Here is a 25969-nt window from a genome sequence, read left to right on the forward strand (position 1 = left end):
ACTTTTGTCTAATTTTAATAAAAAAACTAATATGAATGAAAGTTCAGGGGACATGATTTAGTACATGTCAAAGTTCGAGAGACATAATTTGGTATATATCAAAATTTGTGGAGTATAGTTTAGTACATAAACAATCACTGAAATGGTAAAATTAAATAAAATTAGACAAAAATCATTAACTCTAACAATTAAAATACAAATTTTTTAACGGTAAAAAATATTCAAAAAGTATGATTTACATATTAAAATTTAAACCTTTAAGAGGTGTATTATAAAATTTCCGACAGATAACCATTTACACCATACCAAACACCTCATAATGGTATTAAATTAATAATAAAAAATTCCAAACTGAAAAGTTGGTTGAAGGCTAACATGAAGGTACAGGGACCGTTAACAATCCGGCGCCAATATTCTCTCTCTGACCACTTTCCCTTACAAATCCAAACAAAACCCATTAATTATTTGTTTATTTATATATACAAAAAAAAAAAAAAAAAACACAGAGAAAGAGAGAGAACATATATTATAAGAGTCTCATAATCTCCCATAGTCCTACTCTACCGGACTACTACCCCCCACAACACTTCAATACTAAAGTTACTCACTAACCCTTTTCAAGCTTTTAACTCTTTCATCTTTTTTTCTTGTTGGGCTGTTCTCAATTCTCATGGAGAATGGTTTTTCTTCTCCCCGGAACGACACTTTTCCGGCTGGTCTCAGAGTTCTTGTCGTTGATGATGATCCCACTTGGATTAAGATTTTAGAGAAGATGCTTAAGAAGTGTGCTTATGAAGGTTTTGTTTCTTTACTTGGTTGTCGAATTATATTGATGTTTATGATTATGGTTGTGTGATTTGATGTGGGTTAATCAAGTTATGGATTGTTTTTGTGGAAATTGTATGTGGGTGTGCTTCATTTTCTGGTTTTGGTGCTTTTCTTTTCTTATATGATCTAATCATGAAACCTTTTTTTTTCTATTTGAATTCTTCATTTTTCTTTACCTATTTTTCTTCTTTCCCTTTATGTTAGTGTATTATTGTCTTTTTTAAGTGAAAAATGGAAGGAAGTTTGCTCTTATATGAATTGTTTACTTTGTTTTCTGATGAAATATTTGTCTTATATTTCAATACCTATGAGATTGGTTTTGTCACACAAAGAAATAAATATTTGGAACCACAAGACTTTTTCTCTAGAATCAAATTTTGAACATCAGGGCAACTCTCAAAATTGACAGAGGACTCGAATTGTATTATGGTCTGATCTGATGATCCACTTCAACAAGGAGTTAAGACTCCATGACAGTTAAGTTGAAAGCAGTTCAATCGGGTCGAAGCTGTTCCTTCTAATCAATAGGCTAGTTTGAATTAGTACCCCATTTTTTTTCCATAAAACTTCAATGTGTAACACTATTGGCATAATGTATAACCTTACAGTTACATTGACTATCCCCAACAAAATCTAAGTACATGACTTGGACCAAGAAACTCAGGGGACTCATTGGTCTAAGAATTTTGTTAAGTTCATAGATTAATCCCATCATAATGGTATTAGAACCAGCTTTTTGGGACACGCTTATTCGGATACACTAGAGTGCTTGACATGAAGAGATGATGCCTAGTGACTAGTGAGCTATTTTTTTGGAAAAACTAGTTCAAGGCATCTGTTGACTTGTATTGGATATGAGTTTTGTTTTCATTTGGCATTAAATGCACACGTTTAGAGAAAAAAAGGCCATTAAGTGAAGATTAATCAATGGAAAGTACTCAACGACTGACTCAGTTGTTCTTGATGAGAATAGGACTCCTATTAGTACCTGATCTATTTAATGAGAGTTCTCAATTGTCATTAATTTGACATCATTTTTCCTGTCTGTGTTTCAGTTACCACATGTGGTTTAGCAACAGATGCACTACGATTGCTTCGTGAAAGAAAAGATGGTTTCGACATTGTTGTTAGCGATGTCAACATGCCAGACATGGATGGGTTCAAACTTCTTGAGCATGTTGGATTGGAGATGGATCTCCCTGTCATAAGTCAGTAATCTAATTTCAAGAGAAAAAAAACATTCTTGAATGCTAAAATTACCTGGCTTGGCTTCTTGTTTCTCACTTAGTTGTATGTTTGAACTCATGTAGTGATGTCAGTTGATGGAGAAACGAGCAGGGTCATGAAAGGAGTACAGCATGGAGCTTGTGATTATCTTCTGAAGCCTATAAGAATGAAAGAGCTGAAGAATATCTGGCAACATGTTTTCAGAAAGAAGATTCATGAGATAAGAGACATTGAGTCCCATGAAAGCATTGAAAGTATCATGACTAGAAATACATCCGATCATTCTGATGATGGTCACTTTCTTAGTATGGAAGATTTCTCTTCTGTGAAGAAGAGAAAAGATATAGACAACAAGCATGATGAAAAAGACTATGGCGATTCATCTTCTGCCAAAAAGGCTAGGGTGGTTTGGTCTGTTGATCTTCATCAGAAATTTGTAAAGGCGGTTAATCAAATTGGATTTGACAGTAAGTCTACTTATTATTTACCAAGCTTGGGCCTCAATGAACCATCATGTAGGAGACATTTTAGAACTGCATGCTAAGAAGTATTTGATGCATGTTCCATCATTTATGTCGTTTTTAATGATATAGCCACCATATTATGCTTCTACAGAGCGATGATGTGTAATGTCTGTTTGGCAGAAGTTGGTCCCAAAAAAATTCTTGACCTGATGAATGTGCCGTGGTTGACAAGAGAGAATGTTGCGAGTCATTTGCAGGTACCTCTCTTAAACCGAAATCTTCCTTCTATGACTAAAATTTGTTTTTTCTGATAGGCTTTTCATACTGATGTAGCACTTTTTCCTAAAACTGTTATGGTTATCAAGATCTTGATACATATAGTACTCTATATCATTAAGATGGATGATACTTAGTTGATATATGTCATGATATTTGGTAAGGATATTTTAGAAATATCCATTTCTATTTTCTCTCAACTTATATGCTGGAACTTGATGTGTGACAGTATCTTCTTTTCCTTGAAAATGGTTATGAGTTATGATGTGTTTTAAGTTATTATGGGGATTCTCATTGATAAGTTTTCGTCTCTGCAGAAGTACCGCCTTTACTTGAGCAGGCTGCAAAAGGAAAAGGAAAGTGATGGGAAAACTTCTTTCGGAGGGTTAAACCATTCTGATGTACCTCTAAAAGATCCTCCAGTGAGTTTCGGCCTTCAGAGCTCGAGTAGTATTCACCAAAATGATGTTCTGAATGGAAGCTACAGAATCTGTGGCGGTAACTTGCTTCTCCAGAATGTGGACTCCAGCAGCCATGAAGATGATCTCAGGAGCATAGTTTCAGAGCCAGTGGTAGAAGCTAAGGCACCTGCAGTCAGCCTTTCTGATTCTCACAAGAATAACAGTTCAAAAATGAGTTTCAACCATTCATTTGTCCCATTGGAATCTGAAGTAAATTTTGCAGCATTTGAATCGGGTATCCCAGCAAAGTACTCTTGGTGCGAAGTTTCAGAAATTCAGTTCGGGCAAGAACATAAACCACTTATCCACTTAGAGAATGGCTTCACTAAGCTACCACTGCCAGATTCACTGCACCAAGTCCATGCCGAGCCGGTACAGTCAAATCCATCAATCAGTTCAAAGCCTTCTAGTGCAGAAAAGGCATTAAGTGGCCCTGTCGAGAGCAAGGCTCCGTATCCCGAGTATGGAAGCAATGAAGTTAGTCATATTAGTCCAAACATAAGCACAATAAGCACTCTTCCTCTTACTTCCAAGAGCCAAATGGTAAATCATCAGGCTTTTGAGCCCATTTACACCTCTTCATCAACTCTGACTACTCAAGGCTCTAATTTATGTAGCACAACTGATTTGGAATCTGTTCAGAGAAACCTGACTTTTGCAAGTGGGTCATCTCTTGCAACTTTTGATGAGGATTTACAGGTATTGTTCCAAGGTGATTGCTTTGGCGAAGAAGTCCGAAATGTAGAATTTTCAGACTATGTTGATCCTTGGCCTATGAATGAAGTGCCTGCTCACTTGTATGATTCCCTGAGGTTTGGCTATGAGAACTCCTATGACCCTGAATATGCTATAATAGATCAAAGCCTATTGACTTGATCCTGCTGTCTCCTCTTTTCTCAAGATGATGATATTTGGTGTTTCTGTTTCTAAATGATAATCCAGTCTTTTTAAGTGGATCTTTAAATTAATGGCTTGGAATATTATTTTTCTAACCAGTCTGGGTTTTGATATTGAGATTATGTGTATTGTAGCAGTGATATGCAAACACTAAGCATAATAAACTTACTCCCATCACTTTTGGCAGGTTTAGAATCCAGTACAGGTGTATGTATCTCTTATCTCTATACTGTAGAGCTGTAAACTCCATTTTCTCTCATAAACCAGCAATGCTATGAGAATTTTGGAATTAGTTGCTACTAATATTCAAACCCATTATCATTATTATTGACATGTCTCATTCTTTTCTTCAATGGTGACAGTAAAACTCACATTGAAGCATAAGATTTCATACAGGCCTAGAAGACAAGATAGTAAGTTGTACATGTCTTCACATAATTTCTATCTTGTTTTCCTAGCATTTTGTAAATTCAAACCATATTTAACAATTGCAATAATCTTATAGAAACAAACAAGAGTTTGTTATACAAGGCTGCAAGTTATTACAAAATGAGAAATGATTAAAAACAAAAAAAATAAATTAGAAAAAGAAAAAAAGGCTGTCTTGTTGTGTAAGTTATTACTTTGTTCCCTTCCCCATGCCGAAACTGGTACGGTACGATTAAAGGAAAGAAAAGAAAATCTACATATTTTACAAACAGAATTAAAATACTACAAAATTTTTCCAACTGATGTTTGAGATCACAATTCTACTACCCCCACATGTCTCCTAATTACACAAGTGGCTTTTGGTGTGATGGTTGATCAGTCACTACAACAGCAGTCTAATCTCTGAGATAATTCCTACCTTTTTACTGTTGAACTCTGGATATTTGGAGTGGCATTCTCGTGTGCGTTATTCTTCTGAAAGCGTGAAGCGAGTGACCGAATAGTTGGTCGGTTATTTTCAACACACTTCGAGTTTTCTTTATTGTCTGAAGACTGAGAAGTTGCATCACAGATTTTGTTGGGAGTTGCCAATCTTCCAAGAGTAGGTGATCTAGGTTGTCTCAAAGGGATCTGACTCATAGGAAAGACATTTGTTCTTATGTTATTAAAGCAATAATAGGGTAAAAATTGAGTGACCAAAGGCTGAAATTAGATATTAAGTCAACAGAATGACAATGTATTTCATATTGAGTGAAAAAAAAAGCAACTACCTTTTTAATATGACCAGTTGGCAATTGCGATGCAGAACACAGATCTTCATTTGGTTTGCTTTTTAACAAAGTGCTCTGCCGCACTTTCATAACATCATGTGATGTTTTTCCCTGCATATTTTCAAGATGCACCAATTTACAAACTCATATCGAACAAGTTTATGTAAACAATTTGAAATTTATCATGACACCCCATGAGTTTATGATTATAGCATGAATGTCGCTAGTCTTAGTCATCACAGCGGGACTCACATGGGAGCAGCACCTCAGTGAGTTGCCCAAATTCATTACTCATACATACCTGAGCCGAGCTAATCCTCTCACAGCTCAACATTTACTGAACTCTCAGTCAGCCCCTTCTAAAGACTACATAGATGGGAGAAATTTAACACTCTAGATCAAGTGACTAATCAAATTGACTTGACAGTCTTGATTTATTTTTCTCAATACACATTCACATTGTTGAAAGAACTGAAACCCCCTAACGCATATCTACATTTGTGAGTTGTTATCCTTCTCAACTGAACCAGATAGGCCAATTGGAATTTGTATCATGAAATGGTCTCACAAATGAGCATGGAATGAAAGTTATGCTACAAACCTGGAATCTTGTCTGTTGACGCTTCTTTTCAGCCTCATCTGCATTTCTTTTTTCTTCGAGCTTCTCATAGAACTGGAAATAGAAAATCACCAATTAAGAAGAAGAAGTAAGCATAATTGTAAACAACAGCTATTATCACAAGGAGTAATTATGTGAACAAAAGAAACGTATAGACTATAATCTTGCCTCTTTTCGTTTTGCTGCTCTTTCATCACTTTTGAATCTGAAAGGAGATGTTATAATAGAAGGCTGTGATTTGCTTCCTCTCCCACCAGAAGATTTTGAGTTGCTGCCACATAAACATTTTTTCAGGAAAACTAAATAAGTAAAGAAAATCATGAGTACACCTCTGAGGGAATTCTCATAGGGAATATAATATCATAAAAAACTAGAGAACAAGCGGGATTATAGGAACAAGTGACAAGAAAAAATCTTACTTTGGCGAGAGGCAATTCTGCTTACGATCTAATGTTGTTCCTTCAGCAACTGATTTATTTAGTATTGCTTTACTACTGTATGTTACATTAACATGTCAGTCTGAATATAATAGTGCATGTGCACAAAGTAATAAAGGATTGACTTGGAAGTTTGAAACATTGATTAAACACTTATCATAGTAGAAAGTTTGATACCTTCTATTTTCAGACTTGAGGTTTGGTGGTCTCTTTACTACTCCATTTACAGAAGCCTGAAGTTGGCAAGGTGAACTAGTCTCAATAAATAGATAATGCCACAAACACTTGTGCAAAACATACAAAAACGCACACACACACAACAAAAAGAAAGAAAGAAAAATTGCAATGGAGATTATTTGATGAGAAAGTAAGTACCTTTGTTTTTATTTGTGAAGTTGAACTAGCTGCAAACAACTTGGGTGAAGCTGTTAAATCTTTCGAGCTTATGATCTTTTGTCTAAAGGGTGAAGCTGTTAAATCTTTCGAGCTTATGATCTTTTGTCTAAAGGGTGAAACAGGTTTACTATTTTCACCAGTGCAAGAAGAAAAGTGAATCGACATATGGATTGATTTTGCACTTTTTTTGTCAACCAAATCTTGCATGAAATTCTTACACCTTGAAGCAAGATTGTTTCCATTTCTTGTTTTTATAGGGGTCACTTGTTTGGATGATGTCCTTGGGGAAGAGTTGGCCAGCTTTTGTTTGCTCGTTGAAGCTGTAATATTCTGACAAACAACATCCTGCATTTTCAAAGAGATTATTATGTTTAAATCCCAACTAAAAACAAAATCTACATGCTAACAAAGGAGAAAACAAATTCAATTTTCTTTTTCTTTACCTGACTGTGCATATTTACTTCATTCTTCTCAGATAGATTTGGAATTTCAATTGGATTACAACTCCCCACGGAACATTCCTTTTCATCCCTATCCACACACGAATTAGACTCAGTTTCATTGGTACAATAATCAGTATTTTGAACATCAATTTCCAGCAGATCATCCACAAGGCTCTCTCTTTTTTCAAATTCAGAATCCATAGAAGAGACATTGCAGTTCTTCTCCTCATTTACTACCGACTCTGTGACAGCTTCATAAGTTGTTTCAACATTTGCAGCCTCAAGCAACGCCGCAGCTCTTTCAGCAGCCTTTTTCTTATAATGCGCCTCGAAATAGGCTTTCTTCTCAGCAACAGAACCAGGTTTAGAGTATCTCTCAACTTCTTCTAAGTAGCGATTTTGAGTGAAAGCTGACCACTTCTCCCAGGCCAGGGGTTCTGACATAAACCTCCCGAAAGAGATTGATTCTCCTAGCACACGACATGGATCACCCTGCAATCAATCATAAATACACTTGCTCAAAAATGAATCAAAATCAAGTCTTCAACTAATTAAACACACAGATAAAAACAAATACAATATGGTAAACACAGTAATTAAATTATTCTTCCAAAAAAAAAAAAACAGAGAGAGGGAAATACCAATTACATAAAAATCTCATCAAGTTTTTTGCTGTTTATCCTAAACAAAATTGTGAGGTAGAAATAACAGAGGTAATTATACCATGTAGATCAATCAATCAAAAGCTGAACTTGTTAAAACACCAGGTGCACAGGACAAAAAAAATTCTACATTTACATTTGGTGTTCATCTTGGTCCCCTGTGGCTTTAAGTATGGAAATTGGGTAAAAGAAACTAAGAGAATTGGTTTAACGAATATATAAAATTTGTTAGAATAAAATGATAATCCTTTATCAAAAATGAAAAATGATTATCTTTCAACTATATCCAAAACAAAAAATAAAACCATCCCAATTCAGTAACTAACTAAAGGTCGTATCCGAGATTCGGTTCCTCACGAACTGAAAGGAGATAACAGAAAACTGAGTGGAAGTTCACAGCAGCCATTTTTAACCCATTATCTACCTCCATTACAGAAGCAGTTATACTTTTGCTAAAAAAAAAGCTATATTTCTATTTTTCAGCAACCAAACTAACCTAACCGTAAAGGGATTTTCTTTAAAGAAAAAATCCTAAAAGAATTTCTATTAAAATAACAATGAAAGATTACACAATAGTACTGGAAACTGACCTCTTTTGGTTCACGAGAACTCTCAGAAGGAGAAGAGAACGATCTTCTCAGAAATGCAGATTCACCCATGTTCTTTCTTTACAGTTTTAAATGATTTCTGAGCCCTTTAAAGTTAGTAACTTTCAGACGCTCCCTTCTCCACAAGAAAAACCCTTGAAGGGTTTTGTCTAAAACAAACAACTCTTTAAAGGGTGAATCACAAGAGGCTCCTTCTTGGGTCCATTTCACAGTTGAGATGACACTCAAAGAAGAAAAGGAAAAGAACAGAGCTTTTTATATGTGTTATGAGTTTTCTACTCAGCTTTTAACCAATGAAAAAGAAAGAAAGATGAAAGTTTCAACTTTCGAATGGAATAGAGTGGAATGTGACTGTGTGAGCGTGAAACTGTGAATTAAAATAAAATATTGAGAGAAAAAAATAAATAAAAATGGAGTCTTTAAATCTCAACGTCTAGTTTCTTTTTGTTTTAAATGGAGTTGAGTGTGAGTGAGAAACTGATATATGCAAGGAATCTAATTAAAGGCTTTAATTTGATTAGGTCAATTCTTTTAATGGATTTTATTAGGTCATTTAAATTCGGAACCACAAGCAAAATTGTCCAAATTAATAAACATCATTTCCACAACGGCTATATTCTTTCCTATGATTAGTATTGCGTGGCTACTTTACTATCTCATGCTCATTTGACTTTTCTAGACACATATGCTCATCAATTTTCAATTCATCATGAAGCAAAACCAAAGCCCACATTTTATTCAGCCTGACATAAAGATTCGGTTATAAAATTCTAAGTATGAAAATTGCAATATTAGTCCACAAAAATTCTAGTTTGATCTTCAAGTTTAAAAATTAGCATTAACAGTGGGGGTGTTCACTAAGTATCCGATCCAATCAAATCCGCACGATCCAATTCAATCCAATCCGCAAAATGTGGATATTCGCACTTGTGCAGATTGGATTGGATTGAAAAATCCAAAATCCGCACTTGTGCGGATTGGATGTTCTTTGACCTCAAAAAGTAACCGATCCAATCCAATCCGCACAATTATATATATTTTTATAAAATTATAATATATAATATATATATATATATTAATTTTTTAGTAATATTAAAAAAAAGATACAAACTTCTAATTTCTTAATCTTTTTTAGTAATATATTGAGTTGGTATATTTTATTTGTTTTATAATAAAGAACACACAAAAAAAAAACAATAGTCTTTTTTAGTACATAAATATTGACATATATGTATATTGGTTTGATTTATATATAAATAGAGATGGAAATAGATTATTATTGGAGATTAAGAAACAAAAGTCTTTTTTCTTTAATTTTTTCTATAATATATTAAATAATTTATCATTAAAAAAATAATCGATCTAAAATAACCAATCCAATCCGCACTATTGCGGATTGGATTGGATTGGATTTAAACTGTTATGCGGATCAGATTGGATCCAAAATAGTGCGGATTTGATGTTGTTTGACCAAAAAAGTGCGGATTGGATTGGATGAACACCCATAATTAATAGTCTCGAATGTTTCGTAAGTTTGTTACTATTTAGGTTAACTGATCCGTTTGTATATTTTAATATGTCATGTGTTGAAATATTACTGATCCACATAATAATTTTAATAAAAAATAATTTAAAAAATAAAAAATCATTAAATCATAAAAACATTATTTTTTTTATTTTATTTTCGTCTTTCTTTTTTCTTCTTCTTTATCTTTTATGTAGGAATTTTATTCCTAATATATCCTACACACAGCAAGGAATTAGTCAAAGAAATGGTCAAATCTGACCTTTAAAATCCAGTCAAACCACCTTTGTTGACTCAGCCTTTAAAACCAAAACGACAGCTCACTAATCTTTGAGCTACAAATCGTTTATCCCAAGAAACCCTAAAAGCAAATATCAAGTATATATATATACTATCTTTATATCATTTAAACACACTCATCCGCCTCCACTAAGAAAACCCTAGCAGAAGAAAAGTCTCACACGGCTACAGATCCAAAACCAAACAAATAGTTGTCTTCTTTGTTATTCTTCTCTGAAGAATAATGATGAACAACCCCTAGCAAACCCAGTTACTAAACCCAGAAATCACCTCTGCCCAGTTCCAATAAATCCCAAACCGAGCCACCTTCTTCGATGTTCTTCTCTGAAGAACACGAAGAAAATACAACCCAGAAAATAAAAATGAAACCCCAGAAAAATAAATCCCTTAAACCAATTTAAAACTCAACCCAGAAGTCATATAAACACATAAACACAATATAGAGAAAAATGCATAAAATTAAAGGAAAGAATGCACCAGAGATTTTATAGAGGTTCCCCAATGAAATCTGGGTACGTCCTCTTCGAGCTCGCCTTGTTTCACTATGCTTCTTCAAAGTTCAAGAGTTACAAGCATGGATTCCAACTCACAATGGTAAGAGTGGTAATCCGAATATTTTACAGTATTTTTCCTTCCTCTCTTTTCTCTCTGTTTTTCTCTCTAATCTCAGTACTAACAGTTTCTCTTTTTCTTTGCATGAACACTCTTCTGGTGATTGGAAATCCGAACCCTAACATTGGGTTCCAATGCTTATGCCATTGTAAGCATCCTCCAACAAACCCAATCTGTCTCTCCTTTGTCCCTGAAAAACAGATCTCCCTTTTATGTGTTCTGCTCTGATTTTGTTGTTTTATTTTTCTGGTGTACTGATCTGGAGTTGTGTTGAAAAATCTTGATCTGATCTGTTGTGATTTTGCCTTTTATATATTTTTAGAGGAATACAGGAAAAAGAGTTAATAATAAAGTTTTAAACAAACTTTATTAAATAACTTATAAACCTGTCTAGGTAAATAGAGGCCAGAGGCCACCTAGTATTTTACTGCTTGTAAACTCTTTGTAAAAATTCTGGTTTGACAGTGTATAGATAATATGGGGTTTACTTCAACAATTTCCACCTAAACCCCATATGAACTGTGCACTGTAGTCTCTGTGTTGTTTGAGTGTAACTGAGGGTCTTAGCTCGAACCCATTAAGGGTTTTACCAACCTGTGTCAATCCCCAATAAGCTTAAGCAAAGCTTAAACTTATTGAGGGACACAACCTTTGTGCCCATGTCTGCTGGATTCACTTCAGTAGGCACTTTGTCTATCCCGATCAGTCCTTGTGAAACTTTATCCCTGATAAAGTGATATTTGATCTCAATGTGTTTTGTCCTATCATGAAAAACTGGGTTTTTACATAAATAGATGCTGCTCTGACTATCGGAGTAGATTATAGGTTCCTTTTTCATTAACTTCAGCTCCTCCATAAGCCCTTTTAACCATAGAGCCTCTTTAATAGCTTCTGTAGTAGCTATATATTCAGATTCAGTAGTGGACAACGCCACTACTGGCTGTAATTGTACTTTCCAACTAGTACAATTTCCCCCCGTTAAGAAAAAGTAGGCCGAAGTAGATCTTCTAGTGTCTCTGTCCCCCGCATAATCTGCATCTGTGAACCCTTCGATATTCTGATGTGTTTGGTGACCCTGATAGACTAATCCCAACTTAGATGTACCTTTTAAGTATCTCATAAGCCATTTCATGGCTTTCCAATGCTCCTTTCCAGGACTAGACATGAACCTGCTTAGCACACTGATTGCATAAGCAAGGTCAGGTCTAGTACTAACCATCAAGTACATTATGGACCCCACTGCATTAGAGTAGGGAACATTCGCCATCTCTTCTTGTTCTAACTTGGTCTTAGGGCACATAGATTTAGACATAAGGTATTGGTTGGTAATCGGTTGTGAAACAACCTTTGAATCTTTCATAGAAAACTTTTCTATGATCTTGTTGATATAGTCTTCCTGATGTAGCATGAGTTTCCCTTTGCCTCTATCCCTTTGAATGCTGATCCCCAAAATCTTAGTAGCCACACCTATGTCCTTCATTTCAAATTCCGACTTGAGCAAATCCTTGACCTTGTTGACATTTGACCTCTCCTTGCTAATTATTAGCATATCATCCACATAAAGTAGCAAGTAAGTGACTTTAGTAATTTCCGAACCTTTAAAATACAAACAGTGGTCATAGTAGCTTCTATTGAACCCTTGTTTGGTCATAAAGGTGTCAAACCGTTTGTTCCATTGTCTCGGGGATTGCTTCAATCCATAAAGAGACTTGTCAAGCTTGCAAACATGGTCTTCCTTGCCTTTAACCACAAACCCCTTTGGCTGCTCCATATAGATGTCTTCTTCTAGGTCCCCATGTAGAAAAGCCGTGGTCACATCCATTTGGTCAATCTCCATGTCAAACTGAGTAGCTAGTGCGAGCATCAACCTTATAGTCTTATATTTCACCACCGGTGAGAATATTTCTGTGAAGTCTATCCCTTCTTTCTGTGTGAACCCCTTTGCCACCAATCTCGCTTTGAACCTTACCGGTTCATCCTCGGTTCTCCCTTCCTTGACTTTGAAAAGCCATTTGCAAGATACCACACTCTTGCCATCGGGTCTAAGTACAACTCTCCAAGTCTTATTCTTTATGAGAGAGTACATTTCCTCCTTCATTGCTTTCAACCAAGCCTTGTAGTTTCGGTCTTTGAGTGCTTCTTCATAAGATTGTGGCTCATAGATCTCAGCTTTAAGCTTGCACATATAGGCATAGGCAATACTCTCATCCCACACATTGTAACTGTACTTCTGGTTCGGTTTAGGGACTCTTTTTTCTCTATCTCTTGTAAGCTGATATTCTGTGAGGTCTTCCTGATTCCCGTCTTCCTCATCTTGAATTTCATGTTCCACCTGAACTTGTTCCACCTGATTTGGTGCTTCTTGAGGTTCCATTTGAATTGGTTCCACCTGATTTGGATTCGGTTCCACTTCAGTTGGGCTGGTTTGAGAGACTCCAATAGATGTACCTGCAGGGTTAGTTTCTGTGGAACCTGCATCAAGCTCATTAGTATTTTTACAAGGAAAATCATTTTCTTGAAAAATCACATCTCTACTAATGAGAGTTTTGAAACCTCCTTTCCCTTTCACCCACAATCTATAGCCCTTTACACCCTCGGGGTAACCCAGAAACACGCATTTTAGAGCCCTTGGCTCTAACTTGCCTACACTTTGATGTGCATAAGCCGCACATCCAAAAACTTTCAAATTAGACAAGTCAGGTGGTTTACCAGTCCACCTTTCTTCAGGGGTTTTACCTTCAATTGCGCTAGAGGGACTTCTGTTGATTAGGTATGTTGCAGTTACAACTGCTTCTCCCCAAAATCCATTTGCGAGCCCGGCATTGAAAAGCATGCACCTTGCTTTGTTCAATATGGTTCTATTCATCCTTTCAGCAACACCATTTTGTTGAGGAGTTTTTCTCACTCGGGCCCCATGCCTTTGGATTCCATTGTCTTGACGATAACACGTAAACTCATCATTACAAAATTCTAGGCCATTATCTCGTTCTTAGTGGTTTTCAATTTCGGTTAGTTAGGTTTTCAACAAGTAATTTCCAATGTACAAATTTTTGAAAAGCCTCATTTTTATGCTTTAACAGATAAACCCAAACCTTCCTAGAATAATCATCAACAATAGACAAGAAATAGGCACTACCCCCAAAAGTTAGGGTTTTCTCAGGACCCCACAAATCCGAATGAACATAATCTAAGATGCCTTGTGATTTGTGTGTGCTAGTTTGAAATTTAAGTCTATGATGCTTTCCTAGTACACAAAATTCACAAAAATCTACCTTGGTTACCTTGTCCTTACCAAGTAGCTTTTGTTCACTCATAAGTTGTAGCCCTCTTTCACTGATGTGTCCCAACCTCCTATGCCATAGGATAGCCTTAGTGTCTTCCGTCACATGCTCCTTGGTGTTGTGGCAGCAAGCTACGGGGCTTCCTTGCAAGTAGTATAGACCACCATTTTTGTGTCCTTTGATGATAGTCATAGAACCTTTTGCCAACTTTATTGTACCTGCCTCAATTTTGCTAACAACACCAAGATCATCAAGTACACTAATAGAAATTAAGTTTCTAGATAAATCGGGAACATATCTAACATTAGTTAAGGTTCTAATAATGCCATCAAACATTTTAAAATTAATAGAACCTGAACCTTCAATGTTGCATGTTTGGTCATTCCCAAGAATGACTTTGCCCCCTCTAGATTCCCTGTAATCAAACAAATAAGACTTATTGTTAGTCATGTGAAAAGTACAACCCGAATCAATAATCCAATCATCTTTAAAAGATGATGCAGCCACATAGACATCTCCACTATCATAACCATCACTTAGGTTTGCATTTTGATAGTCATTCTTAGCCTTGTTTGATTTGTTTGATTCCTCTTGATGATCTGAATTTTGTTTCCCATTGCTTTTCTTGTAAAAGTAGCATTCTCTCTTGAAATGCCCTAACTTTCCACAATGGTAGCACCCATTTGGATCTTTAGGACCCTTTGAATTTGACCTCCCTTTGTGATGATGATTGCTGCCCTTGTGTGAACCCCTACTAGTGCTTGAACCTCTACTAGTGCTTCTACCCTTATTATGCCATGGTTTCTTTTGTCCAGGCCTTCCCCTACTTAGGTTAACATCCCCATTAGTATGCCCCGGTCTTTCAACCTTCATTTCCAAATCTTTCGATTTCAAAGCTGAGATTACTTCTTCAAGAGTGATCTCAGTTCTCCCATACTTAATGGCTGTCTTAACCTCCCTGTAGGATTCCGGTAGTGAATTGAGAATTATAATTGCTTGATTCTCATCACTTAAGGCCTCATTTTCCCCCGAGTTTGCTAACTCAATGTGTAATCTCAAAAACTCATCCAAGTTCTGTTCTAGAGATTTAGATGGACTCATTTTAAAACCAAAGATTCTCTCTTTCAAGTAAATCTTGTTGATCAAAGATTTCTTTTGAAATTGCTCTTCCAACTTGTTCCAAATCTTGGCGGGTGTATCTTCCTTGTCAACCAATCTGATTATAGCATCAGAAAGGTTGAAAATGATCAATCCGGTTGCTGTTTCCAGCAACTCTTCTTGCTGGTCTTTGGTCGTATCACTTGACCATTCCACCGGATCTTTAAGAACCTTCAACAGCTTGTGTTGAGCCAATAGAGCCCTAATCTTCTTCCTCCAAATACGATAATCACCTGAACCATCAAACTTATCTATATCAACCTTCATGGAACTCACAATTGTATATGTATAAAGTTATTTCAAAGAAATTATATATATAATGAGTTTAGAAAAATCCTGGTGTTGTTCTTTGCAATCTTGGTTTTGTGTGTTTGAATTCTTGCTGGTATGAATGTGAATCTTGATGCTTTCTTGATGATTTCTTTATGCTTTCTTTATGCTTTCTTGATTAATCTTTGCTGCAGATTGTGCCTTGTTTGGCTCTGATACCACTGTAGGAAATAATTCCCTGAATGTCCCTACACACAGCACAATATTAATCAAAAAGTAATGGTCAAATCTGACCTTTAAAATCCAGTCAAACCACCTTTGTTGACTCAGCCTTTAAAACCAAAACGACAGCTCACTAATCTTTGAGCTACAAATCGTTTATCCCAATAAACCCTAAAAGCAAATATCAAGTATATATATATACTATCTTTATATCATTTAAACACACTCATCCGCCTCCACTAAGAAAACCCTAGCAGAAGAAAAGTCTCACACGGCTACAGATCCAAAACCAAACAAATAGTTGTCTTCTTTGTTATTCTTCTCTGAAGAATAATGATGAACAACCCTTAACAAACCCAGTTACTAAACCCAGAAATCACCTCTGCCCAGTTCCAATAAATCCCAAACCGAGCCACCTTCTTCGATGTTCTTCTCTGAAGAACACGAAGAAAATACAACCCAGAAAATAAAAATGAAACCCCAGAAAAATAAATCCCTTAAACCAATTTAAAACTCAACCCAGAAGTCATATACACACATAAACACAATATAGAGAAAAATGCAGAAAATTAAAGGAAAGAATGCACCAGAGATTTTATAGAGGTTCCCCAATGAAATCTGGGTACGTCCTCTTCGAGCTCGCCTTGTTTCACTATGCTTCTTCAAAGTTCAAGAGTTACAAGCATGGATTCCAACTCACAATGGTAAGAGTGGTAATCCGAATATTTTACAGTATTTTTCCTTCCTCTCTTTTCTCTCTGTTTTTCTCTCTAATCTCAGTACTAACAGTTTCTCTTTTTCTTTGCATGAACACTCTTCTGGTGATTGGAAATCCGAACCCTAACATTGGGTTCCAATGCTTATGCCATTGTAAGCATCCTCCAACAAACCCAATCTGTCTCTCCTTTGTCCCTGAAAAACAGATCTCCCCTTTTATGTGTTCTGCTCTGATTTTGTTGTTTTATTTTTCTGGTGTACTGATCTGGAGTTGTGTTGAAAAATCTTGATCTGATCTGTTGTGATTTTGCCTTTTATATATTTTTAGAGGAATACAGGAAAAAAAGAGTTAATAATAAAGTTTTAAACAAACTTTATTAAATAACTTATAAACCTGTCTAGGTAAATAGAGGCCAGAGGCCACCTAGTATTTTACTGCTTGTAAACTCTTTGTAAAAATTCTGGTTTGACAGTGTATAGATAATATGGGGTTTACTTCAACATTTTACTTATCTCTAGCCAACCCCGAACCCAACCCCTACCCAACTCCCACGATGGACAGCAATACTCCGGCCACCCTCAACCCAAATGGACCATTGAGAACCCCAAAACCCCAAAGCTCTCTCGTTCTCCATCTCCTTGATCGTGCCGAGGTTGGGTTGTTATTCCGCCACCGATGAAGCCTTGCCTTTCATCGTCAAAAATGGAGGCCACCACCACGGATCTAGCATTCACATTCGAAGAGCATGTCAAATATGTTAGTTTGTAAATTTTTATTTCAATTTAGTTATGAACTTATAATCTTTTTTCAAGATTATTAAGATGATGATGAAGCAAAATGTAACTAGATAATATTTGTGTTGTATGTTGATTTTCTATTTATACAACATTGTCTATGAATTTTTGTATTAAAAATATGTCTTTTTCATCTTTAATACCATGTATTTTTTATAGTTAAAGCATGTTACATTTAGTTATTCATTGTGTAAAAATATGATATTCTTTGATTAAATATCTTTCATTAAATTATTTACATCTAATTCTTAAAATTGTAACACATTTAATGCTTAAAAATTATATATTTTATAAGTAAACAAAAATCCTACATTTTTTAAAACAACTTGTGCTTAAATAGAAAATATAGTATGATTTATTTCAACTATATCTAAAACTTGAGAATCAATGTACTTATGAATACTATTAAACTTGTATTTTGTGGATTCTAATATCTTAATAATCTTATTTGAAAACCATTTTTATATTTACTCATCCTTAATCTTAAATCTTTTTCATTAAAAAAAATCTTAAATCTTTTTATTATTTGTCTTTTATTTTTCTAAAATAAAGTCCCGTCAAATATTTGAAACTAGGTTAAAATATTCTTGTTTTATTTGAAATAGTTTCTTTTAATGTTAGTCAACTTTCATAGGCTCGATCTCGTACTTTTATAAACATTATATTCCAAAACGATTCGTGTACTTGTGAGTATAAATATTAAAACATTCACTTTTGGGTACAACAAATCTCTTTCTCCTTCAGTTCTCACATCAGCTCCCCATCTCCTCACATAACTCTCTTCTTCTCCTTTGTTTGTCTTCTGATCTAAAATTAAGTTAGAATGAGTAAGAATGAACAAAATAAAGGATTATGAAAGGATCCTGCTTGGAAGTATAGTGTTGAAATTGAAGTGCAACTTTTATAGTAAGGTTATTAAGGGAAGGGTGAAGAGAATGAAAGAACATCTTGCTTGCACACACAAAGATGCAGCATCGTGTCCTAAAGTACCTTAAGAAGTCAAAGATGAGATGAAACAATATTTGAAAAACTTTCAAATTTAAAACTTCCAACTCAAGGAAATTACGAGGAAAGTGGATTGTGGAGCTTACTTTAACAGTGGTGGTAGTGGTACTGGTAATGCCACTCCCATTTCATTCAGTTCATTGGACTTCAACAACTCCTGTCCTTGTAATACTGGTAGTATTAGAGGTGTTAGAGGACCTATCGATCGATTCATGATGACTAATATATAATAATTAAGTATGCGTACCTGATTGATCCATAACAATTACCTCAATTCGATCAATAGCAATTACTTCAATTCGATAATACAATACTATCAACTAAGTCTTCTTTCCTAGATCTCTAAATTAGAAGCAGTTTATTTATTTGATTATCAAAAGGTATACAATTGTGATGAGATATAGAGTTAGGGAGGGGACTTAGGTACAAAACCTTAGTTAGACTGGGCTTGCTCATCAAAGGCTTCAGTTAACTAGTAAAGCCCACACTTCTACTTCACCTAGACTTTACACACAGATGCTAAGCCCATTAACAATTGATCACCAACAATATGGGCTAACACAGCAAAAACTATCCAATCAACCTAAGTTTTAATAAAACCAATAAAATTTAATGTAAGCCCAAATAAAAAGTCTAATAGGTGCTACCCAAAAAATGACTCCAACAGGTGCTAAAGAGCATTGAAGTTAGGTTTGTCTAGATATTGGGAGATTCTTTTTTGAGAATAGGATACCATTTAATTGTGCAAAAAGCTCATCATATTTTAATATGTTGCGTTTCACTAGAAATTATGGTCGAGGATTGAAAGCTCCTACAATGTATGAGTTAAGGACTTGGATACTAAAAGAAGAAGAGAAGAAAACATCTGAAATTGTGAGTGACATAAAAGCCACATGGTCAAAAACAAGAGTTTCATTATTATCAGATGGTTGGTCAGATATGAGAAATAAGAGTTTGATCAATTTTTTAGTTAACAATCAATATGAGACTATTTTTTTGAGAATTGCTGATGCATCAGATTGTGTAAAAGATATACAAAAATTGTTCCAATTGCTTGATGATGTTATTGAAGAAATTGGAAAAGACATTGTTGTTCAAGTGATCACTGATAATGCAAGTGCATCCAAGGTAGCTAGAAAATTGTTAATGGAGAAGAGAAAAAGTTTGTATTGGACTCCATGTGGTGCTCATTGTATAAATTTGATGCTTGGGAAGATTGGTGAATTGCCACAACACAATAATGCTTTGCTGAAAGCAAAAAGAGTTAGTAATTTTATCCACAATCATCAATGGGTGTTGAATTTATTAAGAAAATTTACAAAGAAAGATATTGTTTGACCAGCTGCCACTCGATTTGTCACTGTTTTTTTGACTTTAGAGAGTATTGTATATATGGATTGAAGCATCCATTACAAATGATGTTTGCCTCAAAAGAATGCACATGTCGTCTATGGGCAAAGAAACATGAAGGAATAGAGGTAAAAAAATAATAATGGATGAAATTTTTTTTGGCCTAGTGTGGTTTATTCTATTAAAACTACAAAAGTCCCTTGTGCATGTTTTACCGTGCTATGTATGAGGCAAAAGAAAAAATAGCAAAGAACTTAGATGGAGATGTGTCTTCCTATAAGGAGATTTGGGATATCATTGATCAAAAATGGGAGAATCAATTGCATCGTGACTTGCATGCAACTACATATTATTTGAATCCTCAATTTAGATGGAGTCCCAATGTATCATCTGGAGATTAAAATTGGTTTGTATAAGTGCATGGATGACTCATTAAGGATGACAAAATATATGCCAAGGTTAATACCCAACATGATGCCTGTAAATACAAATAAGAATTGTTTGGCTACAAATCATCTTTGATTTCATACTCAACCCCTTCACCTGGTGAGCAATGAATACTTTGATTTATTACTTTTAATTCTTATATTTTTTTTTTCTTTCAAAGTATAGTAGTTTATATAAAATACTTTATTTATTACTTTGTTTTGGTTTTTTATAATCATTATAGTTTGATGATGGGAGAATTTTGGAGATGAAGTTCCAAAACTAAAATTATTTGCCATGAGAATTCTAGGTCTTACGCATCGACATGTGAACGTAATTGGTGTATGTTTAATCAGGTGCACACAAAGGAAAGTTGAAACATAAATTTTTGATGAACAAAAAAGAGGAAGATGATCCTTTGATTAAGGAAAGTGTGCCTTCTAATGATGAGTGGGTAGCTAACCCTGAAGAAGATGGCGATGCCGATGATCATTGGTTAACTGAAGTTGATGGTGAAGAGGCAATTTAGATTTGAGATCAAGGAAAGTGTGCCTTCTGATGATGAGTGGGTAGCTAACTCTAAAAAAGAAGGTGATGATCATAGGTTAACTGAAGTTGATGGTGAAAGGGCGATTGAGATTGAGGATGTTTAAGAGAGTTCTATAGGAACAAGAAAGAGGAAAAGAAATTAAACACCAAAAAAGGTTACTATTACAACATATTGCAAATTTGTAATCATATATTTATTTATTTTTTTGTAATATTTTGTTTACATGTTATGATTTAGGAAATGAAAAAAAAATATATATAAAATGGATGAGGAAAATGAATCTGAAGGAGGAGATGAGGGTGATTATATAGACAATAGTCAAGTTATGAAATTTTACTTTTCAAAACAAGATAAAGACGATCATGACTTTAAGATTTGAGTTGGGATGATGAATATATTTTTATATATGTTTAGAACTTAGTAATTGAACCTTATATGAATTTAGTTTATCATTTTAACGCTTAACTAGTACTTTTCATGAATTTTATAACTTTGTTATGAATTCTGTTTTGTTTGTTATGAATTTTCTATTGTTTTATGAAGGTTTTCTTCTTATTTTTGAGGTGTAAGCCTATTTTATGAAGTTTTTATTCTTATTGCTGAGGTGCACATCTCGATTCGTCTCGAGGCTTACGCTAATGGAACTAAAGGAAAACGCCTCAATACTTATTGAAGAATATTGTCTCACATGGATTAAATATAAATATAGTGAACTATTTATAAAAATATAAGCTACTTTACTCATTACCAATTAATTTTGAGGTGGAATCTCATATTTCTTAACATGGTGAGTCATTTCTCTAGGGGGACTTCGATCTACACCTATCTAAATAGTTAGTCAACCCCATAAGATTCAAATGGTACAAAGACGCTTGCGATTCAAACAAAAACAAGATCCAGATAGGATAAAGACACTTGAGATCCGAACAAAAATAAAACGAGCAAACAACACGGCTTGTGATAAGGTGTTTCAAGATTAGTGAGCAAAATAAGCTACCATCTTAAAGAGAATATAAAGAACATTGTCCCACGTATATATTAAGATGAGTCTACTTATTCCATTTTTCAAAACAAAATATGCAATTCCGACAGTGTTTTTATTACTAGATATTTGTTAGTTCTGTAGTTGGAGATTGCAACTTACAACTATGCTGCAAAAAGAGTATTGTTAATGATATTCCTACTCTCCTACAGTACTCAACACCAATCAACAATGTTATTGTTATTGATACATTCAATATCAAATTAAAAAGATATACCAAAACAAAATCATGTCAAGAGTTACGAACGCGGCAATGCCAATTGGGTTTCAAGAATATGATCTCAACAAATATACCAAAGAAGATAATTAAACTAAGATCAAAATGAAAAATTAAAACCAATCTGGTAGAGAAAAGTGAGGCCAACCAAACTAGTTCTTTCTCAATGCAAGAGACATAGGCGAAGAACTCTTCTTGGTTCGAGCATTAGTTCTTGTTCGTTGTCCTCTGCTTGGCAATCCATCCCTATGCCTAATCCCTTTATAGCACTGAATCTCCACCATTCTCTTCATATCTCTCTCAACACAATTCCTCTGAAACATCCCCAAATAAAAGGATTCATAAACAAGAAGAAATGTAGTATCGTAACAAAAAGAGAATGATTTGTATTTTGTACTAAATTTAGGGTTTTACCAATTCTTTTCCAATAACAAAATTGGAGAGTTCTTCACCAAGAAGAAAGATTTCCCTTTTTGTTAAATCCTTGGCGAGTTTGTTGTTATCCATGTTCAGTTCAGACAGAATTTGACGAGCTCTGGCTCTGCCGATCCCATGGATGTATGGAAGTGCAAACTCGAGTCGCTTTCCGTCTGGAATCTCCATTCCCGCTTTCACACTGATGAGTCGAGCTCCTCCTCCTGCTCCATTGATCTGTAATCTCATTGGAGTGAATTTAATACACCACATCAATCTCACCTGTTTGGTTGCTCGAAAAATGAAATAAACAACCAAAAAAAATTCTAACAATAATTTTGGCTGAACTTACCCTTGATAAAGATTGAAGAAGTTGAATTCGAATATTGGAGAGAGCTGAATTCCTCAAGCAAAACATTAGTTGAGGATCGATTTTGAGGAGATTAATGGGGTTATGAGCTCTCTCTCTCTCTCTCTCTCTCTCTCTCTCTCTCTCTCTTGGAGTTTAGGGGTTTAATCATAAGGATACTAAAGAACAAAACACAACGACAGCAGTAGTGAAAAACGACAACGACATTAACTATGAAAAAGAATAAGAAGAGCTGAAATCTCAAGCAACATTCAAACCAAAGACGACAATAAAGAAGAGCTAGCTAGAAATAATAGCAGAAAAACAATAATCTCATATGAAAAAAATCCAACACCAACTGAAATATCCACGGTAAACTCAATCAAATTATCTCAAAAAACTATTTTGTTTATCATTTACAACTTAGCTAGATTAGAACCAAAAAGAAAATTTTGATCATTGTACATTGATATCCAAAATTTTTGAGCTAACAGTAGCTTTGGGGATATTAATATACAAAACCCCATCTTTAACCTCAGCTTTAATCTTCTCGAACTGGATATTCTCAGGTAAAGCGATTCTACAACTATACTTGCCATAGCTTTTAGCAGACCACTCCTCTTCATCTCCTTCCCCATTCCCATCATTGACCCCATTCTCCTTCTTCTTCGGCTCCTTCTGTGCCTTCAACACCAACATTTTCTCTTCCACCCAAACCTTCACATCCTCCTTCGTCATTCCAGGCATGTCGAACCTCAATTTGTACTCTGTTTCACCTTCTTTGATCTCCCATGGTGTTCTCCCTCGCTTGTACGGAGTAGCCTCGCTGGGCACAGTAGATGACCACCCATTTGAGTACTCCAATGGGTCCTCCATAATTCTATCCATTGTCTCCATCATCTGCTGTACAGTTCTCGCCGTCGGAAACCTGTCCCATAATCCTATACCCAAAAAAATAAAGTTCAGATTTTGAGCATTGAAATTCGAAAAAGAAGCTGAATTTGTTGATTATCTGAGATGGGTTTTGAGATTTATACCTACTGGAGCTGTTGGGGCAACTCTTTTCTTAGGTGGAGTGTGTTGCTTCGTAGTTGGAGCTCTCTGTAAGTGGTCAAGATTGTCTCTGTAGTCCCCTGCTGCCCTGGCCTTGACGACCGGAAAAGATTGAAGCTTTGGTGAGTAACTCACCCTTCTTGATGATGACAGAGGAAGTAAGAGGCTTATGTTTGACAATGCTTGAGACATTTTCTTTATCTCGAAGGCTTAAATGATTGGATTTTAATAATGGTAATTGAAAATGAGTATTGGGTTCTTCTTCTTTTTTCTTGGATTGATGAGAATGAGGATACTGGTATGCATGATTTTAAAGGAACGTTTCGACAATTCTGGAAACAGCAATGGAATAGACATGGTTTTCTGGAGAAATCCAGAAACTTAAACAGAGATAAGGATCAAATTAATAAAAATAAAAATAAGAAAAAGCAGTACAGTCTAGACTCTTAGGAAAACGACGTCGTCGTGTGCTTTAAATAGAGTTGATTGAATTTAATGAGGCAAGCACCACCACATACTAAAGACATTAAGCACACATCGTTTTTTAATTTGATGAGAGAGTAAAGATTCAAACTTTTTCTTTCATCCGATTATATATCATACACAGATAATTCTAAATAATTTAGTGTCAAAATTTAAATTTATGTGTCATATAATGATCAAAATTTAGTTGAAGTCCAAAATTTTGTATTGTATAATTAACAATATTTTTATACATATTTCTTATAGAGTAATGATACGTGTACAATTAAATTATACACAAATGTATCACACATTTATTTATTTGACTAATCACTTTTGATAAATAAAACCCATCTTAAATAAATATAGGTACCGTTTGGTAACACTTTTTTAATCAGTTTTTTGTTTTTAAAATTAAAAAAGTAAAAATATTTTTTAAGAACATGTTCTATAAAACTGTTTTTATTTTTCAATTTTTTAATTAAGAATTAAAATTTTAAAAACAAAAAAAAATCACTTTCAATATTTTTTTAAACAGTTTTTTTTTTCTTAATTAATATCTTGGACTTCGATCATCACCCGGACCCAAATCACCCCACAGCCCTGGCGCTGAACCCGACCTCTGACTTGAACCCAAATCTGACCCCGAACTTAGACCCGACGTAAATAAAATCAAAAAATGAAAATGAAAATGAACTTTACAGAACACACTTTTGTTTTCTGTTTTTAAAATTGAAAAACAAAAGTGATAACAGAACGCATTTTTATTTTTCAAAAGAAAAATTTTTAAAAACAAAAATTTTACTTTCATTTTGTGGTTAAAAAATTAAAAAATAAAAATGTTATCAAACGGCACCATAATTATTTAAAGTGATTTGTGGGATAATGTGTATCATATTTGTGTATGCTCAAGATAAAATTTGTAAATTCTCTTCTAACTCTTAGGACTGGTGGAGAAAAATTATCAAAATTTGCTATCTTTTAATAGTGATCATATTGATGATCCCTATCAGTATCAAAGCATAGTTGGTGCATTACAATATGCTATCATCACTAGGCCAGAGATAGTTTATGCTGTGAATAAAATATCTCAATTCATGCACAATCCACTAAAGTCTCGTCTAAAAATGGTTAAGAAGATACTCAAATATCTGAGAGAAAGTTTGGACTTTGGTTTGCACTTAAAATTATGTTCTAAACTAGTTTTGATAGGGTTATGTGATGCTGTTTATCGAGATTTTTGGAAACTAAATATTTAAGAGCTTAAGAAATAATAAATGTAATAATAAAGAAGGTGAAGGTTTTTTACGTGGTTTAGGTGTTAACAAACCCTAGTCCACGAGTCAGTATTATTGACCTTAAGAGGCTTGTGTGATATTTTTTACAGTGGTATTTGCAAGAGAACTTAGCTCTGTACTCTTAGTTTCTCCTAAGAAAGAGAAAAGCTTCTAGTAAATTTGACAAAGCTTCGACTACCTATTTTTTTCGATCCCCCTTTGTATGGGAATCGAAGGGTATTTATAGGCTGAAGTGTGGGTATGTACATGCCCATCACCCGCCTAGGATTTTTACAGTAAACCCACTATTGGGATAAAATACATGCAATAATCTGACTGTTGGGTTCCTAAGAAGATCCTTGTACTCATGCGAGGAAGTAACTAGACAATAGAAGACCACAAATGGTACAAGACACGTGTTGCCAAA

The 25969-nt window shown here is 34.7% G+C and overlaps 4 protein-coding genes across 5 annotated transcripts; 1 reads left to right on the forward strand and 3 right to left on the reverse strand.

Moving 5' to 3' along the window:
- Positions 1-340: 340 nt before the first annotated feature.
- On the forward strand, positions 341-4343 carry LOC115712362 (two-component response regulator ARR11). The gene is made up of 5 exons (XM_030640628.2): positions 341-797; positions 1884-2036; positions 2139-2522; positions 2700-2776; positions 3113-4343. Exons 1-5 carry the CDS (start codon positions 671-673, stop codon positions 4130-4132), a joined length of 1761 nt encoding a protein of 586 aa, XP_030496488.2. The 5' UTR covers positions 341-670; the 3' UTR covers positions 4133-4343.
- Positions 4344-4633: 290 nt separating this feature from the next.
- On the reverse strand, positions 4634-9027 carry LOC115712363 (protein WVD2-like 7). 2 transcript variants are annotated; one of them, XM_030640630.2, is made up of 9 exons: positions 8500-9027; positions 7248-7739; positions 6784-7149; positions 6586-6641; positions 6391-6462; positions 6140-6242; positions 5954-6025; positions 5353-5463; positions 4634-5212 (listed from the first exon to the last, which is right to left on the reverse strand). In XM_030640630.2, the coding sequence occupies exons 1-9, from the start codon at positions 8566-8568 to the stop codon at positions 4997-4999; spliced, it is 1557 nt and encodes a 518-aa protein (XP_030496490.2). In that variant the 5' UTR covers positions 8569-9027; the 3' UTR covers positions 4634-4996. The 2 variants fall into 2 exon arrangements, with proteins under 2 accessions (XP_030496490.2, XP_030496489.2); XM_030640629.2 differs by having other exon boundaries at positions 6391-6465.
- A 12853-nt stretch (positions 9028-21880) lies between these two features.
- On the reverse strand, positions 21881-22965 carry LOC115714281 (small ribosomal subunit protein uS13m). Its single transcript, XM_030642925.2, has 3 exons — positions 22754-22965; positions 22402-22638; positions 21881-22301 (listed from the first exon to the last, which is right to left on the reverse strand). Exons 1-3 carry the CDS (start codon positions 22817-22819, stop codon positions 22140-22142), a joined length of 465 nt encoding a protein of 154 aa, XP_030498785.2. The 5' UTR covers positions 22820-22965; the 3' UTR covers positions 21881-22139.
- Positions 22966-23114: 149 nt separating this feature from the next.
- LOC115714280 (small heat shock protein, chloroplastic) lies at positions 23115-24365 on the reverse strand. The gene is made up of 2 exons (XM_030642924.2): positions 23788-24365; positions 23115-23691 (listed from the first exon to the last, which is right to left on the reverse strand). Exons 1-2 carry the CDS (start codon positions 23993-23995, stop codon positions 23207-23209), a joined length of 693 nt encoding a protein of 230 aa, XP_030498784.2. The 5' UTR covers positions 23996-24365; the 3' UTR covers positions 23115-23206.
- Positions 24366-25969: the final 1604 nt, after the last annotated feature.

This window comes from Cannabis sativa, chromosome 4 (assembly GCF_029168945.1).
Source record: "Cannabis sativa cultivar Pink pepper isolate KNU-18-1 chromosome 4, ASM2916894v1, whole genome shotgun sequence".
Lineage (NCBI taxonomy): Eukaryota > Viridiplantae > Streptophyta > Magnoliopsida > Rosales > Cannabaceae > Cannabis > Cannabis sativa.

Excerpts from the sequence above, each read along its gene's own strand:
- LOC115714280 (XM_030642924.2), bottom strand. The coding sequence starts at position 23,995 with ATGTCTCAAGCATTGTCAAACATAAGCCTCTTACTTCCTCTGTCATCA. Across the intron at positions 23,692-23,787 it reads TGCCCCAACAGCTCCAGTAG|GATTATGGGACAGGTTTCCG; the intron begins GTATAAATCTCA and ends TTTTGGGTATAG.
- LOC115712363 (XM_030640629.2), bottom strand. The coding sequence starts at position 8,568 with ATGGGTGAATCTGCATTTCTGAGAAGATCGTTCTCTTCTCCTTCTGAG. Across the intron at positions 6,466-6,585 it reads CTCAAGTCTGAAAATAGAAG|TAGTAAAGCAATACTAAATA; the intron begins GTATCAAACTTT and ends TGTAACATACAG. Across the intron at positions 6,243-6,390 it reads CAGAATTGCCTCTCGCCAAA|CAACTCAAAATCTTCTGGTG; the intron begins GTAAGATTTTTT and ends TTTATGTGGCAG.
- LOC115712362 (XM_030640628.2), top strand. The coding sequence starts at position 671 with ATGGAGAATGGTTTTTCTTCTCCCCGGAACGACACTTTTCCGGCTGGT. Across the intron at positions 2,523-2,699 it reads TAATCAAATTGGATTTGACA|AAGTTGGTCCCAAAAAAATT; the intron begins GTAAGTCTACTT and ends TCTGTTTGGCAG. Across the intron at positions 2,777-3,112 it reads ATGTTGCGAGTCATTTGCAG|AAGTACCGCCTTTACTTGAG; the intron begins GTACCTCTCTTA and ends TCGTCTCTGCAG.
- LOC115714281 (XM_030642925.2), bottom strand. The coding sequence starts at position 22,819 with ATGTTTTGCTTGAGGAATTCAGCTCTCTCCAATATTCGAATTCAACTT. Across the intron at positions 22,639-22,753 it reads TTCTTCAATCTTTATCAAGG|ATCAATGGAGCAGGAGGAGG; the intron begins GTAAGTTCAGCC and ends ATGAGATTACAG. Across the intron at positions 22,302-22,401 it reads TTGTTATTGGAAAAGAATTG|AGGAATTGTGTTGAGAGAGA; the intron begins GTAAAACCCTAA and ends GGGATGTTTCAG.